This window comes from Bubalus bubalis, chromosome 4 (assembly GCF_019923935.1).
Source record: "Bubalus bubalis isolate 160015118507 breed Murrah chromosome 4, NDDB_SH_1, whole genome shotgun sequence".
In the NCBI taxonomy this organism is placed as follows: Eukaryota; Metazoa; Chordata; class Mammalia; order Artiodactyla; family Bovidae; genus Bubalus; species Bubalus bubalis.
The window spans coordinates 7858673-7882761 of record NC_059160.1 but is presented as its reverse complement, the minus strand read 5'-3'; the positions used below and the strand labels follow the sequence as shown (position 1 = coordinate 7882761).

The 24089-nt window shown below is 37.2% G+C and overlaps 1 protein-coding gene and 1 long non-coding RNA gene across 3 annotated transcripts; both read right to left on the bottom strand.

The window, feature by feature from the left end:
• Positions 1-1648: 1648 nt before the first annotated feature.
• Positions 1649-24089, bottom strand: ST13 (ST13 Hsp70 interacting protein). Of its 2 annotated transcripts, none has more exons than XM_025282805.2 (12): positions 23753-24089; positions 19731-19788; positions 18329-18422; positions 16264-16334; positions 13052-13118; positions 10574-10658; positions 10340-10450; positions 7818-7920; positions 6127-6243; positions 5218-5266; positions 3002-3135; positions 1649-2517 (listed from the first exon to the last, which is right to left on the bottom strand). In XM_025282805.2, the coding sequence occupies exons 1-12, from the start codon at positions 23860-23862 to the stop codon at positions 2389-2391; spliced, it is 1128 nt and encodes a 375-aa protein (XP_025138590.1). In that variant the 5' UTR covers positions 23863-24089; the 3' UTR covers positions 1649-2388. The 2 variants fall into 2 exon arrangements, with proteins under 2 accessions (XP_025138590.1, XP_006071332.1); XM_006071270.3 differs by having other exon boundaries at positions 18347-18422.
• Positions 21584-23746, bottom strand: LOC123333155. The gene is made up of 2 exons (XR_006550311.1): positions 23529-23746; positions 21584-23151 (listed from the first exon to the last, which is right to left on the bottom strand). It is a non-coding gene; the product is annotated as an uncharacterized LOC123333155 (long non-coding RNA).

Sequence of the window (24089 nt, the reverse complement as noted above, 5' to 3'; positions counted from 1 at the left end):
CACTTCATCACAACCAATGATGTGACATTCCTCATTTAACCAGTGCCCTTCAAATGAACATTTAGTTTCCCATTTTTTAAAGTATCTCAGCATAGGCTTCCTTGATGCCCTCTCCTGTTTCTAAATATGGCAGAGCTGCTTACCTCTGAACTGCTACCTGAGGATATGAAAAGCTCTTAACAACACTGTATAATCTAAAGTATACTGTGCTTACAAAATACCTTAGGATGAGTGATAAGACACATAAAAAATATAGGACATGTGCTGAAAAAAAAAAGGGGAGTGACGGTGGTGGGAACAGTCAATATTCAGTTTGAAGCCATACTTTATTTTTAATGTAGCTAGAAATATCCAGTAACTATGTATTTTTAAGCAGAAAAAAATTCCTTTACTTCTCCTTTTTATAGCATCATTGGCACAAGAAAAGGACATTTCTGGTGTAGAAATGATGTTATGATGTTGAGTTCCTAATGAAAGGAGTACGTACTTTATATTAACTTAGAAATCTAAAAGCACAGGATACATTTTCAGGAAAACAATTTTACTTTTACCCACTTATGTTAGAACATACTTAGGTAATGTATAAATCAAATAAAAAATCCAGCAGTAGCTGGTCCTGAGGTACTCACAGCACAAACACTGGAGATTTTGAGAATGGAGAACACACGTTAACAAAAAGAGCATCAGCAAGCTCAAATTCAGGTTTATACGCTGAGTATTTCTAAAGGGTTTCAAACGCATGCTCAATCAGCAGTTTTTTCTCACTTCATTGATGCATTTCTATTTGCTTGTATACAGCAAAGGGTGAGAACCTGAATTAACTTATGATTTCAGAAATGTGTTCCATGGAGTTTACTTCACTGCTCCGATTCCTCAAATAAGCAAAGTATAGGGGGTCTCATCCCTTGAAATTTCTGTTAAACACTGGCACTTTACTTTGAAAGATAGTAAGTAGAAACCTAGCAATTCCTGTTACAGTGCTTGGACTTAAGTCTCATTTAATGTAAGAATTGGATGTACAACAGAAAATCATTTTCTTTATCCTTGGAAGAGAGGGAAGGGGAGTAAAGAGAGTTGCAGTATTTAAAAACTGAATAGAACAATGAATCTTTCACAATGCTGACAACTTCACAATGAAGAATCATCATGAATCTCATTAATTCTTCAGTGATTAGGAAGTCAAGTTTCCCTCTCTGTGTATCAATTAATTCAAACTTCTCCAAAGATTAATACTACAAGATAAACTCAAACTGCAATAGGTATGACCTAAGTAGGAGACCAAACATCAAAGGGAATCCCTTCTTCCAAGGCCCTTTGATATGTTACGATTTCATCAAAGAGAAAATCTAACACTTAAATATGAAATCTCTTCGCCAGGTAAGAAACTGAAGCTATTATGGGTATTACCCTACATTGTCACTGTATTAAATATTAAACCCAGCGTTAAATATGCCTGTATAATTATGCTATGAATGATGACAGCAGTGATATTCGTGAAAAAGGACCATCTTTAGCCCAAGAAGAGTAGGAGGAAAAAACTGTGAAAACGAGCAGAAAAAGCGGACAAAGAACTGGGCATTTTCTGATGTGAAAAGGACATTTTTAAACACAGAAATACAGAAAGGAAAACATTCCCTTATTTCCCCTATGTGGAAATACGAAACAATTTATTTTAGGTATCAGACAAGAACAGAGCTAAGTAATCCAATTTTACTGCAGCATTATAAAAACCATCCCTTCACCACAGTGTAAGATTTAACTGCATGTGCACAAGGGGACATGTGATATAAAATGTAGTAAGACAGCTGCTGCCCTGCCAAGTACTTCCAGTCCCTCCCCAGGTCCTACTGCAATACTGGTGGTCCCAAGAGTTCCAGAAGCAGATCATTTAAGATGGTAACAACAAAGCAATTAAAAAGACAAATCAAAATGCCTCAGTAACCATATGTCCAATTCAAACTTTATCTATTTAAATGCTGTTATTTGCCTCCCACTAACAAATCTTTATTTCACTCAAACTTGTAACAATAAATCTTCCACACTGATGTATCTTACTTGCCTAATTAATTCAAAGGAAAAAATCAAAATCATTAGTAAAGAAAAATGTAGGGGTTAATACACCTTTTTAATTTTAAATATTTTTAAGGTTTAAAAATTGCTTAAAGTTTTAAATTTCTAGTAGGAAAACATTATCTGAATGAATACCCTAATGGCAAACTGCTGTAAAATGTTTTCAGCTGCATTTGGGGCAAAGGGGTAGGGATTATCTTCAAAGCACCCCAGCTTTCTTCATGAGAAGGTCAGAGGTACACTGGTTTGTATTATTGCAACATCCATTAGGTGATTTAAGTTGCTTTTCCTCCAGCAGGGCTTTATGTCAGAAGGGCATTATGCTTGACCTCCAAATTTGGCCGACAATTTACTGATGAGATTCATAACCTTTGGGTTGCTCTGATATTTTGACATATTTGCCGGGTTCTGGGCCACATCCTGGAAGGCCACCATAACTTCTGGATCCTGCAAAGAAAGGTATATGTAGTATTAAAAAAATATTCTATGGGTCATCAATTTTATTACCCTAAATCCTATCTCTTAGACCTATAGTTCTGATAAAAGGCAGAAACCGACACAACACTGAAAGCAATCCTCCTCCAACCTTCCTCATGGCTAAATCAACTCAGATTTGGACAAGCCCCTGAAGCATAAATATTATTAATGCGCACTTCAAAGTCAAACTCAACTATGTCACTCAAGACAACTGAAAAAAAAGGTATACAATTTTGATAGAAAGAAAAGGACAACTGGATATAATTACCAACTATTGCAGAGTATTCCCTATAGACTGCTTTTTAAAAACTTAAACTACTCATTCTGAAAAACAGAAAATGAATGTCACGACTACATAATTCAGCTCAGTAAAATATGGCTATCAGAGTAACCTTAATATTTGAAAGAAATGCTTTAATGATATAAAGTTCAACTTTGTTCTTCCAAGTCTTACCTGCATGGCTGCAAGGACCTCTGGATCACTAAGAATTTCATTGAGGCCAGGCATTCCCGGCATTCCAGGCATTCCCCCTGCCATTCCAGGCATTCCTCCAGGAAAATTACCAGGCATTCCCCCAGGAAAGCCGCCTGCAAGAATAAATGAGAGATCTGTATAGACACCAACCATATTCCCAAGTAGTCTGAGAGTATATTATTTCCTTCTGATAAAACACATATGCATGCACAAAGAACAAGGATGCTGCTGAACACTAAATAGTCTGAACATTCAAACTGGATGATACAAGACGTAATTTTTATCATCACATTTTCTCTTTAAAAATAAGGCTGTAAATACTTTTTCCCTAGTAACAAAACTATAGAGAAAGCTAATATTATAAAATTAAAAAGTCTAATGTTGATATTGGAGAAGGAAATGGCAACCCAATCCGGTATTCGCATGGGAAATCTGATGGACAGAGGAGCCTGGTGGGCTGTAATCCATGAAGTAGCAAAGTGACAGAACACACACCAATGTTGACATATGGCAGAAACTGATACAATATTGTAAAGCAATCATCCTCCAATTAAAAATAAGTATTTTTTAAAAGAGAAGAAATAAAATTAAAAAGTGTTAATAAGTCATCTTCTCAGTCTTTAATATTATTCATCTGTTTCAATTTAAAGTTAATTCGTGTTTTTTTCTTCTTAAAAGCAATATTCTTCTAAGCAGTTATTCCTTCAAGAACTACCCTAAATACATGTTATAAAAAGTTGTGGATTTTTGGAAGTTCCCTGGTGATCTAGTGGTTAGAATTTGATGTCTTCATTGCCGTGGCCTGGGTTCAATCCCTGGTCAGGGAACTGAGATCCTTTAAGCCACACAACGTGGCCAAAATTTAAGGGGGAAAAAAAAAAGCCTATGGATTTTTAAATCTTCACCCAAATTGCATCAAAATTTCTGAAAGTGAAAAAAAAGTTCTAACAAAAAACAATCTAATTCTAGTATATTTTTAGATTATAAACTCAAATTTTTCTACTCCATTTTTCACTACCATAAATCTTTACATTCACTGGAGATATTCTAAAATCACAATTAACACACTATAATAATATAGGGACATCCTAGAGAGAAATACAGGTAACATTAACATATTCTATGGATCAAGTCATTTTAAGTAAAGCTACTCTAAAGAAGAAATATATACAACAAAGTGATTTCCATCTGTCTCAACAATTCAAACATGCCCATAAATAACTAACAATCACAGGTAAGGAGACCTAATCAGATAAGGAGACCTGAAAACAACTTCTAGCTTCCTATGCTGCTGTGACTTAACTAGTCTCCACAAAAATTACTGACCCAAGGCAACAACAGTGAGCCAGTCTGCTTGTCAAATCTATGTAATAAAGCCCAGCAAACAAAAAATTATCTCAAGTGCTAGCCCACATTAGTGGTCATTTTCTAAAACAAGGAACCTGATATGAGGTATTATAAACAAAAAGTAAGCCATGAGCTAAAATTTATTTTCTTGCTTTTGCTTCAAGTCATCCCCACCCCTTTTCAGTTGCCGGCACATGACCTTTCACAACAGCAGCTACCTTTTCTAGCCTCTGATCATGTAAATTCTAAGTAGAGAGGTGGTGTGTAGCTGCCTCTATAACCCTTCAGAAGAAAGCTAGTTACTTGGAAGCTGCCGATTCCCCATTACAATGACAAACTAAAAAAAAACTCTTCATCTTTACATAAACGTCACACTGCCTCAATTCAGAAAGTATCCAAAAATATACTGAGTACCTTTTAACAGCTCTTCTACCTGTATTGCAGAGGCCTCTGCTGGTGGCTCAGACAGTAAAGAAGCTAAAGAACCTGCCTGCAATGTAGGAGACCCAGGTTTGATCCCTGGGTCGGGAAGATCCCCTTGAGAAGGGAATGGCAACCCACTCCAGTACTCTTGCCTGGAGAATCCTATGAACAGAAGGAGCCTGGAGGGCTTCAGTCCATGGGGTTGCAAAGAGTTGGACACCACTGAGTGACTAACACTTTCACTGCTACTATTCAAGGCTTGTAGGAAAATAATATACTGTATTTCCAATAACAAAATTTTACCAAGAACGAAACTTTCCCAGGGACTAATGGTACTAAATACAATATACACACCTGAGCCCCAAAATGAGAATAATCCCCAATTATCTACAATATTAGGAATTTTAATTTTTCTTTCAAAATACCTGGAAAAGAGCCATACTGAGATCCTGATTGTCTTCTGGCTTCTTCCTCCTTTAATATGAAAAGGAAATAAATTACATAGTTAAGAAGTCTGCTGTCCATGCCTACCTTATCCATACAAACCATGAAAAAACTGTAAAATAAACTAGCTAGAAGACGTACAAGAATGACAAGTTTCAAAAGGCAATATTGGGCTAAAGACAACAACCCATTCCTCAAAAAACCAATTTTTAGTTGGATTCTCAATGAGGAAGTTATTACTTTTGGTGGGCTTCCCAGGTGGAAGCTAGTGGTAAAGAACCCGCCTGCCAATGCAGTAGACGTAAGAGCAGGTTCAAACTCTGGGTCGGGAAGATCCCCTGGAGGAGGGCACGGCAACCCACTCCAGTATTCTTGCCTGGAGAATCCCATGGACAGAGGAGCCTGGCAGGCTACAGTAGTCCACAGGGTCTCAGCGAGTCGGGACATGACTGAAGCAACCTAGCGTAACTTTTGGTAATGATTTTAAGTAGTATTTGTGACTTGGAACTAAAACTAAGAAGTAATGAGTCAATTTTAAATAGCTATGAATTCACTACCAAAACAGGAGGTTTATAAAACTTAAAATATCAGGGCATGCATTCTAAACAAAGCAAATAACACTGCCAAGTTTTAAATTAATTACCTGGCCAGGAAGAAGTCTTGATTTTAGGAGAACACAAGCAAGGATATAAATTGGTGCTATAAAAACTCACTTAAAAACTTGAAGACTAAGCAATGAAGGGAAGGAAAACCTCCTTTTAAGTAGTATCACTATCCTATAGAACTGCAGCCAGCTCTTTTTATTTTAAAAAGGCCAGGCATTAGAATGATATCCAAAAAAGTCTAATCTACTATATTTCTCTTTAATGGTTTAGGTACAGAAATCTTACCCTCTGGGCTCTCTCATGTTCTTCCCGAGCCTTCTTAACCCTTTCTATTCTTTCTTTGATCTCACGCTCTTCACGTTTTCGCTCATACTTTCTCCGATGTTCAGCAATTTTCTGGGCCTAGGAAAGAAACAGTCACAGAAAAACGTCTTCTCTGAAAATGGAATAAGGTCAACACAAATCAATGGTTTTGTTAAAGAATTATTTTTCTTTGGGGAAAGAGTAAACTTAACACACAGTTCTGAAAAATTAGGTTTATCTTACAGAAAAAGACCTAACTCAGGCACAAGGAGACGGTGGATAAATTTTGGGTTAATGAGGCCACCATTAAAGGGTGTGAAGAGGCAACCATGTTTGGGCAGCTACAGTTCACGTGCAGGCAGATCTTCTTAGAGCTACCATGACCAAGCAGGGAGACTTAGAACCTCAGTGATGAGGTGTGGGCTTCCCTGGCAGCTCAGCTGGTAAAGAATCTGCCCGCAACGTAGGAGACCCCAGCTTGATTCCTGGATCGGGAAGATCCCCTGGAGAAGGGACAGGATACCAACTCCAGTATTTTTGGGCTTCCCTGGTGGCTCAGATGGTAAAGAATCCAATGCAGGAGACCTGGGTTCGAATCCTGGGCTGGGAAGATTCCCTGGAGGAGGACATGGCAACCCACTCCAGTATGCTTGCCTGGAGAATTCCCATGGAGGGAGGAGCCTGGCGGGCTACAGTCCACAGGGTCTAAAAATTTTGAGTAGGACACGACTGAGTGACTAAGCACAGCAGAGGCTTATCAACTGTGACCCAGAGAAAAGAGGCTGGGATTTGAAGTTAGAGGAGTGTTAAAAATTTCAAACAATTAACTAGTGCAAAGATGATAAACAGATGTCAGATTGCATGACAATTCTTGCCCGATACCTGCCATGGGAAGGCAGAGACTGGGAACACATATAGCAGTTATTTCCCATAGTTTAATTATACTTAAGTTTTCCTCATCAATCAAATGAAGGGGCAAGGAAGAGAAGTATGTTAGTTTTAACTATAAGAATCAGCCAGGCACTAGTACACAGTACTTGTCAAATACTTGGAATCTAGCATTTACTCATAGAATAGAAATGTAAGATTCATATTCAACTGTTACTTTAGCTTCTTCATGATTATTTAAAAACTTTGTGTTCTAGAATATTTCACTCAGTAACCCTGTTAATTTAGCCCTGTTACAAAAAGAAAGAAAATCAAATCATCTGACAGATTAAATTTAATAAAACTTCCACTATCTTCAAGTCTTTGAGAGTAAATTCTTCAGAGTGGAATTTCACACAAAAGGAAAGATTTGCCATATAGATACACTAAGTTATTTTAACTAACAATTTTAGACAGAAATACAGATAGACCAGACTCAATCTTGGGTCACATTTTTTAGATTTTCTGTTTTCTCCTTTGCTATAAAGTTGATGCCCCCTTTACCATTTCTAACTTTCTGGTTCTAACTTTGCAGGCCTGCAGAGCTTGCTGTAAATAACTGCATGAGAAATTAAAGCATGAAAACTCAATGAGAGTTCCTGAATTCAACACAAATTTAAGTGATTACAGATTATAACTTCTAATGGTCGTTTCTTTGCATCTGCAGTAAATTTACTGCCAAGGGTTAAGTAACAGAGCCAAGGAGTATCACCGTAATGACTTTCCCTTCCTTTACTTTAACATACCCTTGGTTGAACTTCCTTCAGCACTGCACTAGCATCTTCATCATAATCCAGCTTACAGGCAAGGGCAAGATCATGGGCAGCTTCTTCCCAATGGCCCAGAAGTCTGAAACAGATTTAAAGTCATTTCTGGAGGCCTTTATCCATATTCATTTATGTAGCACAGTGTCTTTCTTATAAAAAAAGGACTGTAACAGAAGAGGTTTAAGTTAGATAATGAACTACAAATTTTCATGAACTAATTTAATTATTACATTTCCACTCTATAAAAATTTAGTATGAGTTTATTTCCTCTATGGTAACTGGGAAGCTGTTTTACTAAAAAATGGTTAAAAACTTTAAAAAAATTTCTTTTTAATTCAGAATATATTTTAAAAAATTATGTAGAGCCACAACTTTCAACTCATCAAAAACAGAGTTAAGGGGTGTGGGGTGGCTCTGGGGCTAGGGATGGCGGCGGTAGCTGATGTAGCGGCTCCGGAACCAGCAGGAGGAGCCCAGGGAGCGCCGTTAAGATGGGCTGGCTCCCAAGCCAGTGGGGAGGGCACTGCTTCTTATTACAGCTGCTCAGAAGCCCCACTGGAAGCTCAGATGTGGGTGCTCCAGCCAACAGCACAGAGGGGTGCAAGGCAGTCACAAAGCCGCCCCTTCTGACGCCCCAAGGAGTAAGCCGACCCTTTCCAGGATCCAGGAACACCACAAAGCAGTATGAAATCTGTTCATGAGAGGAGTCAGGAATGCCTTCCACCAAAAAAAGAGACCTCCCCGTGACCAACAAGGATATGGGGAGAACCACCAGCTGCTCAACTAACCACACACCCTCCAGTGATGCCTCTGAATGGTCCCCAAGGGTTGTGGTGGCCGGGCAGCGCCAGGCAGGAGCCAGAGACAGCCTGGGGGGCAATGGAGCCGAGGCCATCACTGGTCTGACAGTGGACCAGTATGGCATGCTGTATAAGGTGGCTGTGCCACCTGCCACCTTCTCCCCAACAGGCCTCCCATATGTGGTGAACATGAGCCCTTGCCTCTCAAAAACAAAGAAACAAAAAACAGTTAACATGATGTGTATTTAACATGCTACTTTCTATATGCGATAAGAAACAATACATGCGTACACATTTTATTTAAAATAGAAGATGAATAAGAAACTAAAGTTTGGTGAGTGAGTGAATGAAGTCGCTCAGTTGTGTCCGACTCTTTGCAACCCCATGGACTGTAGCCCACCAGGCTCCTCCGTCCATGGGATTCTCCAAATGGAGTAGAGGATAGCAATGGAAATGAGACTTCTCTGGGTATACCTATTAACTCAGTTTTGACTCTTTAAACATGCAAGTGTTTCACATACTCAAATAAGAAACGACAGAAATAAAGCAAGCCCTAACCCTGAACACAAACAGAAATAAAAAGAGGCTACTTGTTTATCACATTGACAACATTAACCATGCAGGAAAAATTTATGCAAGTAATTTTTAAAATAGTATTTTGACTATATCTTAAGTGAGATGTATTCTAAGGATAAGAAAAAACTACCAAAAAAATAAACAAAACCCCACTTAGAGGGTGTATTATTTTTTAAGGCATGATTCTAGGAGAATACTGTCAAAAAATACAAAAGGGAAAACATTTAACGCTGAATTTTAATTGAAAATGTCAGTATATACTCAAAATTTTTAAACTTTTCACCCCAAGAACATTATTTAAGTTAACTGAAATGACAGTGATGATATCCTGGAAACAATAAACATACCTAGTGGCCAAACTTCAGTTTTCCACAAAATAGTCCCACTAAAACAAACCATGATTTCTTGAAGAAATGGTCTATTCCAAGTCAAAGTACAGAATGAGTTCTTGTACCAGAAGACAAAGAAGTGCTCAAAGACAAATGGGGTCTTCAAGACAATCTACAGCAATGCATGACCTTTCGTATACCCAGAGAGCATTAATAACAATTTTCCAATCTTTTACCTGTATCTTTAACATTGTCTTCATAATCATTAGAGCTACTTTACTGAGTCACTTAATACAATAGGTCCCAAACCACAAAGACTTATCCACATATTAAACTTTGCTTTCAGGTCTGATTACTAATCTGGGTGAAATTCATTTATTTTCCCCTTTATCTGATAGTTCATGTTACCGAGCAGTGATTGAAGTAGTTGCAAGTTGCTGTATTCCTTCTTCCATAATATACTGGTTGTTTAATGTTAAGTTACAATGACAAAGTCTTAAAATAAGAGAAAGTTTGTAAGACACTGATATAAAGTTACTCTCTTTTCTTAGAGATAACTTTGAGAAAAATCCTTGGCTACATGTGGCCAAAGATGTTAACACTGATATTCACTGAATGGAAGAAGTGAAAAGAATTCTTATTTTCTTACTTGTTCCTTATGACATAGAGTCTCTCAGTTTTACATATTAGGCATGTACCACATTAGGTTTCTTTTTTTTAAATAAAAAGAAGGTATATTAAAATACCAGATTTTAAATTTAAAGAGCTCTGAAAATAACTAGGTTCTGTTATTTACCTGTGCGCTTTCCCTCGCCACTTGTATGGCTGAGCTGAATCAGGATTTATTTCAATAGCTCTGTCACAGTCTCGGATGGCAGCATTTGGCTTCTGTAATTTGATGAAGACACTAAAAAACAAGTTTGGTATTAAAAAGTATTCATTTCAAACAATAACATCTTTAGGATTGCCACAGAAGCAATTCTATCTAAACAAATAAGCAGAAATTAGCTCTTTTATTTAGATTTCTCACCTGGCTCTCTTGGCATACAGAATAGCCAAACGAGGATTTAGCTTAATGGCATCTGTGAACAAGTCAATGGCTTTCTGTAGTTCACCTAAAGTGAAACAAGTTTATTGAGAAATAGTGGATAAAAAATATTAACTGTTTATCTCTTTTATTAGCCTTTCACATTCCCCTTTTAGTCCAATAGAAGACTAGTTTCTAAATTAATACACAAAAGTAGCTCTTCAAAGCAAATCTTTACTAGACCTATACTGTAAGTCACCCAAGACAAGAGATAATTTTGGGGAACACAACCCCCCTTAAAAATATCAGAATACCACGCTCTTGGTAGGACTTACTGACTTTTTAAATTAAGATAAAATCAAAGGCTAAGGCAATTTTATTCCATTAATTAATTTTCTTCTATCCATTAAAAGGATAAAATTAAACTTACAAAAAAGTACCCATACTACATTCATGAGGCTGATATAGAAATTAAAAAAAAAAAACTAAACATATCAGAGACCAATAAACTATACATAGCAGAGATGGTTCACAAGCCAAAAAAAAGGGCGGGGGGGTGGACTAGAACTGACGAGAGACCATATCCGTATTTTAAATTCATTTTCAGTATCCCATTCTCATAGTTGCTTCTTTTGTTTATTAGTACCTTCAGTAAAGTCAGTTAATAAATAAACATAATACACAGGAAACCAGTGAGACAAAACAAACAGTTTTAAAGTAAAGGCCACAATTCACTATGAAAAATCTTTACCCAGTTAACTCAAGTGTTAAGGACCTTAACAGAACTTATGAAACAATGCAGAAAAATGTTCTGTCTTATCAGTTACTCCTACAAATGTCTATTAGAAATTAGATTTGGATGTCTAACAAGCAATTCACATCTACCACGTTCAAAATGAAACTCTTAATTCCTACCCCATCTCCAAATCTATTCCCCTACCCTACATTCTCAACTAAACACTTTTTATATATATAATAGGATAACACAAGTAAATATATTAGAGACAAAGATTTTGACTTTATAAACTAAATGGCTCCTTCGTTCAGTCTAGTTTAGAGGTCAGCAACATTTTCTAGAAAGGGCCATTTAATAATTTTCAGGCTTTGCAGACTAACAATCTAACTATTCAGCTCTGCAGTTTTAGTGGGAAAGCAGCCTCCAACAAAACATAAATGGGTGTGGCTCTGTTCCACCAACTCTATAAAAACATGAGGTTGCAGTGTGGAAACTGCTGATCTACCCTCAAGCCCCAGTTCTTGCAGTTATTCTTGACTGCACAATCTGAAACCAAAACCCCTCTGTCTCTACTTTTAAAATATATCTAGAATCTAACCACTCCTCATTCTGCTAGGCAAACAGAAATCCTAGGGGGCAGGGCAATTAAGAAAAGATTATTGTGGAAAAGGAATGGTCAGGAAGAGAAGTAGCTGGGACAAATTGCTGGGTACAAATTAAAAGTTGAAATAGGTGAAGAAGACCTTTATACAGAAGCAGTAAAGCACAAGTAAAGGAACAGTGAAGGAAAGTGAAAATGGAAGATTAATAGTCAAAAAGAGAACAAGGCTGGGACGGCAAATATGGGATCTGACTCTAGCAGGTCTAATGCTATAATTATCTTCAAAATGTATGCAAAAGTTAATTGCAGGTTACAAGCAAAGGAGTGTGTAACAATAAAAACAAGTTCTAAGTACGAATAACCTAGAAACAGTGAACAAAAAGCAACAGAGACGTTTCAGGTAGACAACCGATTAAGGTAACTGCAATAGTAAAAAGGAACCTGAATAACAGTCAGTACTGAACTCATTCTAGGGCCTTCCCTGATGGCGTGGAAACCATTTTAAAATAAAACTTTAGTCATCTAAGTCGATGAAGTCCAAATCACAACAGCATTATCCAACAGCATCTATTCAGCAATGGCACTGTGGCACTACACCACAGTTCTCAAGGGGTCTGCTCAGCACCCAGTTAATAATTTGTTGTTATACATTTTAAGTAATTAAACAATATACTTAATACTATCAGCACTCTCCCATTCTGATAGGATTTTCTGAAGAGGTTCTAACATGCAGAGACTAGAACAAGACTGTTATGTCAATGGACAGTATTTGTCAAGGGTTTTACTATGTAAAAAGTTGAGGCTCACTGATCTAATACCCTTTGGGGTGAAGTCATCCACCTTTTAAAAGCCTCTTGTCAGGGGAAAAACACTAAACTATAGTCAGGAAAGCCCAGTCTTGGAGTGACAATCAGGATCTGTCTACACTCTGAGGCAAGATAATGATACTTGAGTGCTCATTTCAGCTTCTCTATCAATGGGCAAGAGCTGAATGGAGAACAGGACACTTTCTTCTCCAGCACAAAATACTCAAAAAATTTAAATTCCCTTTCACTTTCCCATTATTAACAGTTACTGCAGCAGAAGAGAATATTCAGACTACTACAGAAATATAGCAAAGAGAAAAAAAAACAACAACACTCACCATCATTTAGGGCATCAATGGCAGCCACTTTTTTATCATTTGCCTGATCCATCATCTCCTCAGTTATCTAGGGGGAAATTGAACATCAACTCAGTAGAAAAGCAAAGAGAAAGAGGAAACAATTTGGATTTTCTTAGGGGTGTAGTAATCACAACTCCCATTTTCATTCATTCGACTCTGGTCTTCAGGGAATAGAGAGGATAATTATGATAAATAATTAGTAAGAAATTATACAGGATACATTTTATTTTTATTTTTTATTTTTTACAGGATACATTTTAATCTTTCATACTAAACAATACATTTCACTCCTTATACTCTGCCCTAGACATGATTTTTGCTTCCCTCCATCCCGATCAGAGCAGGTTTTTCCCACCCTAGTTTTTTTTCAAATCTTTTCTAGTTATTCACAAGTATAGGCATAGCTTTTTTTAAATTGTACTTTGCAAAAAAACATTACACCTTTTACAAACTGAGGGTTTCTGGCAACCCTCGGAGTCTACAGGAGGTGTTTTTCCAACAGCACTTGCTCACTTTGTGTTGTATTTGCTATGGTGATCTGTGATGTTACTACTATGACTTGCTGAAGCCTCAGATGGCCAATTTTTTTTAGCAATAAAGTACTTTTAAATTAAGGTATGCACATTTTTAAAGACATAATGCTATGGCACACTTAACAGACTACAGTATAGTGTCAAGAAAACTTCTTATATGCACAAAAAAATTTGTGTGACTCACTTTATCCTAAGGGTCTGAAACCTAACTCACAATATCTTGGAGGCATGCCTGTACTATAAAACCCAGTCTCCTCACAAGTGAAAAAGTTAGTTCCTAAGAGGGTTGAATCTTCACAAGAAAAATGTCTCATTCTTTTGGTCCAATAACCATCCATGAGCACCTATACTAGACAGAACAAGACACTGTACAAGATGTTGACACTACAAAGATTAGCAAATGTCCTACAAGAAGCAATTTAACAAACAAAAATCCACTCTATCACCATCACTATAAAATATGCTGGCTAATTCATTAAGAAAATGATTTGACAGATTTAAAAACTGGAAGGAAAATACCAAGCTGTCTTTATACCTATTGCTATGACAATTCAATGAAGTTCTCAGAAACAAAAGCTACATAAAATATAAACCCAGAGTTCTTCCACATCTGTAAAAGTCAATTCTAAAATACAACAGAAGAGGATACCATTCTAAGAGCACACAAGACTTTCAAGGGAGGGGAAGGGGTGAGAGATAAAATTCTGTTAAAGGACACAGATAAACACTATGCTCATGAAAAATCTATTGACTGCATCAATCTAACCCTAAGCTACTCAATAAATTAAAAGCAATTCCAACAAAAATTCATACAAGTTTTGGACAAACTAAAAAACCCTTTTAAAAAGAACAAAGGAAAACACGCTTGTCAGATAGTAAAATATCCTGCACAGCCAGGATAATTTGCAAAAAGATATCTTCAGTTTATAGCAAAATGGTACACACGATACTCTGAACAAGTCTAAAGCACACCTTTCAAAAGCCATCTATGACCTAAGAATGTAGAAACCCTCAAAGAACAAGATTAAATGAAGACATGAAATTCAGCCAGGTACCAGGCACTCCATCTGCTTTTAACACTATAGAAGGTACCAAACCTGGTGACCTTGCAATTCTGTTTTTGAAGATAGTGCAGGACACATGAACCAAAGTCTAGATTCAGGTGACACAATGAATGCTGCCTGCTCAGAGAGCCTCCAGAACCTGTCGGGAACCCCAAACGCCTATTCCAAACATAAACCTGGGCAAAGAAGGAGGGCTGTGCAGTGAGGAGAAAAAGAAATCTCCACTGAAAATTCATAACCACAGTCACATTACTTGTGTAGTAAACATGCAAGGAAAAAACCATGAAAATTTTAAAGTGGCCCTTGAGTCAGTAGCACCAAATCAGAGTGTTGATGGAAGCAAACATATCCCTCTCCAGAGAAACACACCTTCTATTTAGGCCTCAAAAACTTTCCATAAAACATCCACACACACAGTCTCTCTCTCGCACGTGAACCACAATAAACAAAGTACCTCAATGAGCAAGAATCAGGAAAAATTACAGGAGAATAAGACCAGCAAAACAATGTGATAAAAAAAATTTAATGTGTTTTGAGACTATTAAGGCAAGATCTGAAAATGAGTAAGGAGCAAGACACTTATAAATAACCAAGTCATCTTTAAAATAAAAATCAAAGCAAAAATATCAAAATGAAAAACAAGCATTCAAATTCCAACTTTGATAGAACAGCTGATTAGACAAAGAAAGCATACATAATTCATCAGTGTTAAAGAGATGGAACTTAATGATGAAAAGGTCTAATGTGTCTAACTACGGCTCCTGAGTGATAGTAGAGAGAATGGGAAAGAAGCCATTTTTGAAAGAGATACTAGCTGTAAATACTCCAGAGCTTAAAAAAAAAAAGTTAACCACCCTAGGATTTAAGATGCCTAGTAAATCCCAAGTAGGATAAATACAAAGTATTATAAACCTAGACACACTGAGATGAACACCACCATTTTACAAAGTAAGTACGGCAATGTTGAAATATGACAATATTAAGTAGTGATGAGGGCCTGAACCAATTTTTTAAGCTATGATTAGTATATTACACTGTTTCTCAAGCTCCATTTCATTATCAACCCCCAAAAAAGCTTACTAGGCATTTTCCCCTTACTTCTTACCTCCTCCATTTTAATTGTGCAAACATACTCCATACATGTTAATGTGTTACGATCTTTGGAATACTACTAACCACTGTAACACCTAAAGGTTTTTTTCAAGATCCGCCTCCCAAGAATCAATTTTCACCACCTTGAGATTAATACAGTGTGCTGTGACAAAATCATTTTAGAAAACAACTGGTACTAGATATCCCATTAACAGGCAATTTCACTTGTAGAAATAAATGTGAGGTGAACTCTATGGTTTCAAGAGCAGTTCAACCAGATGTGAAACTGAAACAGGTTAACAGAAAACAAGCATTTTGTTAGAGTATGATAAAAAATACAGGGAGTTTTCCCAAATATTTTAAGTAACAAATGCTTTCCTAGATGCCTTAAGTCAGAGTAAGATTTAACATGCCCTTTTCCTAGGAGAAACACATAAGATAACTGCAACAGGTAAGCTTTCACAGTCCTGACAGCAAATAGAAAACAAGCCATTGACTTTACCTCTACATTTTCATCTCCCATTTCTTGAGGTGCATCAGTGTCTGGTTCAATCACACCTTCATTGTCAATTTCTGTCAAAGTTAAGAAAATGCCAGTAAGAGCTGTGCTATCCAATATAGTAGCCACTGGCCACAGGAGGCTATTAAAAACTAATTAACCTTGGCTTGTGTAACTGATAAACTGAAACATTTTACTCTAGGTTAACTTAAATATTTTACTTTGTTAGTTTTATTTAAACCGATATACTAAAATATTTTCTTGCAAAACACAATCCTATTGTTTTGGTAAGATTACATTTCATTTTAACAGGCACATAATGTAAGGTATGTTATAACATTGTAGTAGGTACCCTGCCAAGAGCAGAGTCACTATTCCTAGTACGTATTACACACAGACACACGACTGCTTTAGTCAATGTCAACAAACCGAATCAATGCAAATACCCTGTTCTACATACCAACACACTATGCTTTTTGTTTGTTTTTTTTTTTAATTTTACGCAGATAGCACAAGTTACTGTGAAACTCTTGTAAATCATGGTAAAATATTTTTTTACCATTTTCTGTCTTTGAAAACAGAACGGATAAATTTTAAACTAAAGGTATACTACTGACAGGGCTTCCCAGGTGGCACTTGTGGTAAAGAGCCCGCCTGCCAATGCAGGACAAAAGAGATTTGGGTTCAATCTCTGGGTAAGAAAGACCCCCTAGAGAAGGGCATGGCAACCCACTCCAGTATCCTTGCCTGGAGAATCCCATGGACAGAGGAGCCTGGAGGGCTACGGTCATAAAGGGTCAGATACAACTGAAGTGACTTAGCACAGCACATACTACTGATACAGTATTAGGAAACATATTTAGCAAAGTGAATTTGATAAAAGCAGTTTCCTCTAAACAGTCAAAAAAGAATGAAATTAAAGTTAGCTACCTGAAATCAGAATTCACATCCAACAAAAAAAACTTTAATTAATTTTTAACAGGAACTGAGCTTGTGTGTGTGTGCACTCAGTTGTGTCTGACTCTCTGCAACACCATGGACTATAGCCCACCAGGCTCCTCTGTCCATGGAATTCTCCAGTCAAGAATACTGGAGTGGGTTGCCATTTCCTCCTCCAGGGGATCTTTCCGACCCAGGGACTGAACTGAACTCTCATCTTCTTCACTGCAGGCAGATTCTTTACCTGCTGAGCCACCAGCTTAATTCAAGCACAAAATGCTTAATTTTGTAGGAATTATTATAGTCATGGTAATTTTCATAAAACTCTAAGACTAAAAAATATTTTACAATAAGTAAAAGATCTGATTAAACCCACAAACAAGCCCTTTCCAACATACCAAAGATCAAGAACCAATTCGAAATTTTAAAAATTTTAAGTATTTTTTTTAGCTTTTACATAGGTTCTATGAATTAAGAGACTATCCAATTAATAACTAGGGTATATATTTATAGTCTCAAAGGACCTCCAAATTTATGAAGAAATTTATCAGTCTGCAGTCTGAAAAAACAAAACCAAATAAAACCCCAGGCCCATGACACATCAATTCTTCTAAACTGAACCAATATTACTAACATAGATGCAGATACTAAAGGAAAACAATTTTTTGGTACTTGATTCAGTTATTTGAAAACTTTTACACACATCTAGAAAAACCTGGGTATGTGACTCAACTTTTTCTACAAATTTTTTTTTTTACAAATTTCATGAAGTCTGAATACTGATCAAGTATTTCCAACAAAAATATAACATCTGCATTGAGATATACTATAAATACTTAAATACTCTGAATTTGAAGACCCAGTATGAAAAATGGAAAAACAGCTCATTAATAATTTTTCCACACTGATCACATGTCGAAATGCTAATAACATTTTACATATTAGTCTAAATCCATTATTTGAATTAATTTCAACTGTTTTTAATTTTTAAAATGTGGCTACTAGAAGAAAACTTCAAGTTTCATATGTAGTTCATGCTATACTACTATTAGCACTGATTAGTCATCTAGTACAAAAAATCAACACAGGATCATATTATAGTGATCATATTATATTATCAAATACACACTAACTACCGTCTCCTCACCCAGGTCACTTTCCTCACTTGATGGTTCGTCTGTCTTTATGTTTTCCTCCGCCTTCTTACTATCTGTTTTTTCTTCCTAGCAAAGGGAAGGCAAACAATGCTATCAGCATTTAATAACACACCCAATATATATTCTATTAATTTATACAGATTTATATATATACTATTCACATGCATTACATTTCAGTTGTTAATGTTCTTTCTTGTTGTGTTTGGTAAACTACTTTTAGTTTTCTATTTTTATTGCTCTTTTTAAGTTAAGTTTAGGTCCACTCCCTTATCCAAACCATTTAGACAATGAGTTTTAGAATTTTAAAAATGTTAAGATTTTAGGAAGCTAATAAAGTGGATATACCACATATTATCCCTTACCAGGCACTACAGTCCACAACTCTCCATAATCAAACACATTACTTTTGCAAAATAAAGTTTTTAGCAAAGATACATATTAAACACAATTTTATCTTCATACATATTTATCATATGGCAAAATAGCCTATCTAGGGCTCAGAATCTACCAAACCTGACAAATGACTCATCTAAAAAAAGAATTAACTATTTCTGGAGCCTTTACTTCTCTCATTTCACCCTTCAAAGATAACGTTAAATAATAAAACGGCAAATTTTCTTATCAATTTAAGACAGCTAACGAGAAAATTCTGAGGGGGGAAAACCTTCTAGACATAGAGGCACAAAATAAGAGAAAAAAGAATTCTTTAGCGAGCACTCTTCCCCCACCCTCATCTCTAAACTTTAGCTACTAGTAACCTCCCCCAGCAACCTCCCTACTGTACACACCTTTTTGGCAAATATGCTAAAGCAACACCCTGAATCACACTCAGAAATATCCCTCAGGTAGTAGGCAGAAAAAATAGAGCGCAACAAATTTGGGCTGTTTTTCCATTTACTTTCCAAATATTAATAAAGTACCTACAAAAATACTATACTACGTGCTAAAAAATGATAATTATGAACGGGAATACCCCAGAGGCCCAAAGGTTAGGATTCACTGCAGTGCCAGGTTTCATCCTCAGTGGGGAAGTAAGATCCAGCAAGACATGCGGCATTGCCCGCCCCCACCCCAAATGATGAAGACTGCAAATGCCTACAATTACAGAGCTTACCACTTCCAGTTCATGCATATAACATGCATCCAGCATTTATTCTCACTTATTTTACAACACAGTGAATATTCAACCCCACATTCTAAGTGTCAAATCAGATTACAGAGATTTGACCGCAAAATAGAAATTTTACCAAGATATTTCCAAGTGATTTCTTGGAGAAATCAGGGGTGGTAATTTGAGGGCAGCAGGTGAAAAACATTCCTAAGAAACCTTATAGTACTTTATCACTAAACATACAAATGAAATTCATAACTTACCTTGGTATTTTCTTCCAATTTAGTTTTATGAGCAGCAGGTGGTATTTTACCCCCCATGCTTGAGGAAGATGAGAAAAAAATATATTTAGAAAACTAAAATTAAATGTGCACCTTTCCCATTCTATTTAATGTGATAGGTATCAAAAAGAATCTTCAATTACTCAGTATCTTTGACACTGATAATGAAAAATGGCTCCTGTGTACCAATCACTAAATCATTACACAATCCAAAACACTAAGCATGCAATTCAGCAGAGTGAAGGGATTTAATGATAAGGAACAAGCATACAAACAGGACAAAATTCTTTAAAAATAACTTTTCAAAAGAACATAATAATCAAATATGAGTTCTTTTCAGTTAAATTTTAATGAAGACACTAGGATTCTTAAACTAAGTAAGTTTCAAAATGCAGCATTCCAGAATGTATTTAGGGTGACATCCAAACACAGTCCTAACAGTTTAATTCATGTTAAAACCTTGGGAGAGTATGGCAAAAACCACTGCAATATTGTAAAGTAACTGGCCTCCAATTAAAAAAAAAAACAAAAAAAAACCTTGGAAGGTAACAGTCCTGCCAAGTAATGTAGTAAACAAAATCTAACCCTAAGGAAAGATCAGACAAACCCAAATTGAGATAAGTTCTATAAAACAACTGGCTCATAATATTAAAAATTGCCAAGGTCATGAAAATCAGTAGGACTGAAGTACTATTTCAGAACAAAGAGACATGACGACAAAGCGCAACATGTCATTCTGCAGACTAGATAATATTAATGCATCAGCTTCCTGAGCTGACGACTGCACTGCAAAGGACAGTCCTTGTTTGTAGAAAACACACAAATGGCACTGGGGACAGTGTTGGAAATAGTTCAGGAAAAAAGTTCTTCATACTACACTTGCATTCTGTTTGCAAGCTAGAAACAGTTTCCAAAAAATTTAACACTTGGGAGGAAAACCCAAGAGGGTTTATTCATAAACTAGATTTAGAATTTCTCACACTCCAAATTCTAGTTAACTACTGGAAGGTAACACCCATTTATAGGTACACAAGTTTTATTTTATGCTTCCAAGATTGAAAACAAGCTAGTTCCCTGTCAAAATTGCAAACTGGACTTTGTCAATACAGGCGTTTACGTAGGACTAGTGCAGAGACCTTCTCATGTGGGATCACAGAAGACTTCAGTCATAATTCTCTTTGGTAACATTCAGTCTACTCTGCTATAGTTACTGACACACATGTACAAAAAACTGGGTGCTATATTCTAAATTCACTGACAGTACAAATGCATTCGGTTCACTTCATTTAAAATATTTGCTGAAACAAAAGTTTACTATATAGCACAGAGAACTACTGGAAAAGGAAATGGCAACCCACTCCAGTATTCTTGCCTGGAGAATCCCATGGACAGAGGAGCCTGAAGGGCCACAGTCCATGAGGTCATGAAGAGTCAGACACGACCAAGAAACTAACACATAATGGAAAATAATTTTAAAATATATGTATAACTGAATCACCTTGCTGCGCACCTGAAACTGTATTTCAATAAAATATATATATTTTTTAAAAAGACAAAAAAAGAGTATTTGCTGAAGAGCAACAGTCCATGTATTGTGCTGGAGACCAGAATACAAAGATACTCCCTTTTATCTTAAATTACCATAAAATTAAAGGATAAAAAGCACCTACAAGATAGAATGTAGACCGAGTTGTCAAATAGGAGAAAACAGCATCAGAAAACACTTCTGCCTCTAGAGAAACAAAAATATTCCAAAACATATTTCTGGGAAAGAATGTAGCCTCCCCAATTCCCACTAGCTACCGAGCCAAAATTTTTTTCTTCGTATTTCTATGTCCAGTATATTAAACTTATAAATTCTTAAAACTAAATGAAGTTTAAAGGTATAAATAATGGTAGAAATTATGGCAAATAAGCAAAGAGACTGTCTAAGCCCCGGTATCCATGACTAATTTAGTACTGGAGTGGAGGAAAACCTGAAATGGAAACCTAAAGTAGCATTAGGTTTAGGAATATTCTTAGACCTTCCAAGTCTCCACATTCAGCCCAATCTACTATAACCTTGGACTGCTTTAAGAAGGCTGATATGAAAGCAGAAAAGAGAGGAATTAAAACACTTCAGAGACCACAACCATTTAAGTTTAAATTTAGATGGAAACAAATAACAAAAGCTTGTAGGTTAGTACCTCAACTGAACGTTTGTTCAGAATCAGGTGTGTTCAGAATCAGAAAAAAGACCCTTCGTTCCACACTTAAGCCAACAATTTAGTCTACCAAAAGAAAAATGTAAAAAGAACCAGAAAGAAAAACTGGAATTACCTATGGGAAACATTCAAGTAAGACACAAGGTTATTTTTTTTTTAAACGACACCTTAAGAGTATTTTTCAGACCTTAAATCAGAATTCTCTTACACAGCGACCAGCTCTCCGGGATAAGTTACAACAATGTTCTCAGATATGTTTTAACTTTTCTCCAGGGTCCTCTCTACCCCTCTAGTGGTGGCACAAACCATGTATCCACTGGGTATACGGTTCACTTTTGATGCCAGTGCTTGCTTTCTGCAGTATAGGTCCCCCTTTCCTGCAATTTTAAGAACTTGGACTAATTGTAGGCTCCTTCCTCTAAAGAATGGATAATAAGAGGAAAGGACACAAATACCTTAAGTGACACTTTCGGATCAAGTTATGCAATAAACAACTAAAATCTAGATCTCAGTTTCTAGTCCTGAAAATCTAACTGCAACTCTTATGGGCTTTTTTCTGTCAAAAAGGAGAATTTGCAAAATAGTATTCTTACCTGTTAACAATTGTTACTAAACTACTACAGTAACTAACTTTAAGTGTGCTCAGAATTTTACATAAATATCAGGAGCAGAAATCTTACAGTAGCGAGAAAACTGGTATGGGTAAACAAGTACTGAGAAACTGAAACAGAAAAAAAAAAAGACTATCCCACCACAAACAACGTTGATGGATTTGAACTTAAATCTCTTCATTACAACAAGCTCATTGGAAGAATTAGTCTTTCAAATGTTGGCTAATCGTTGGTGCATCTTTCCCTATAAAAATCTTACTGAAGCAAACAGATCAGTGTTTAGGGTAGTACCTTTTAAGGGTCTCGTTTCTTTGTACTGTCGCTACGTATCACCGTGAGATGCAATTTTGTATGTCATCTCTTTCAAATTCCTCACCAGAGGTATTGATTTTAAAAAATGATCTCGGGGAAGGGTTCCCTTTCTTCCTTAAGTTCCCCTCCAAAACGCAGAATACTAACCTCTAAATATCAAAACGAGTTTCTGTGTTTATTCATTTGTATTACTCAATAGACTGTTCTCATACTGTTTCATAGCTAGCATCTGGCACAATGCCTGTTCAATTAATTTCACGCTCGTAGCGACGTACTCTGGAGTTACAGATAACAAGAACAGACGGTGTTAACAAGCGGGTTCTTAAAAAATCATTTTTTTTACAGTGTTTGAAGTGATGGAACTGCCACTACCAAAGGACAAGAAGTGATTCACAAAATAACTCTACGCACTTAGAATCGTAATCGCATAGTTATCACTTGAACCGTAACTTATTAACCATACTAATTTTTAAGAGCATAGTGCGTGAAGAGTTGCTTTGTGTTACTGCGACCTCAACAGGACACCAGAGACGGCAAGAAAAACAACTCCACGCTAAAGAGCCGTCTTGCGGCCCTCCCCCCTCCCCGCCTCACGTCTACAGTGTCCAGGTCCCCGCAACACTCCGCATCTCCGTATGTCGACGAAGACACACCCCTGGCCACCTCAGGGTGCAGGGAACCCAGCTCTGCCATTTCTTTCCGTGCCTCTGAACCATCTAAGCGTCCCGATCCTCCATTAGCCCCTCGAGGTGGCCTCCAGGGAGCGAGCCCCGCCGCCGAGCTCCCCGCTCCTCCACTCCGCGCCAGCTCGGGGCCCAGCACCCGCTCCGGCCGTCCCTCTTCCCTCCCCCCAACGGTCCTCAGGCCCGGGTCTCACCTCTCCACCCACTCCCTCAGGAAGCGCATTTCCTCGGTGTGCAGAACGCTCGGGTCCTGCTTACACATTTTCACGAAGGCTCGAAGCTCGCTCACTTTGCGGGGGTCCATAGTTTAGCAGTGGCGGGAGGCGGCGGGCGCGGCGAGGGCGGCGGCCCGATTCCAGGCCCGGGCGCTACTTCAGCGTGACCGCGTAAAGGGGGCGGCTGCCGCGAGGCAGAACAGACTAGAACCTCCCCGGCCGCTGGCTCCGCCCACCCAACGGTCTCGTGACCCCGGGTCCTTCGCATGTTCATTCCTACTCCCTCTGCCGCTGCCCTGCGCACTGCTCAGAACCT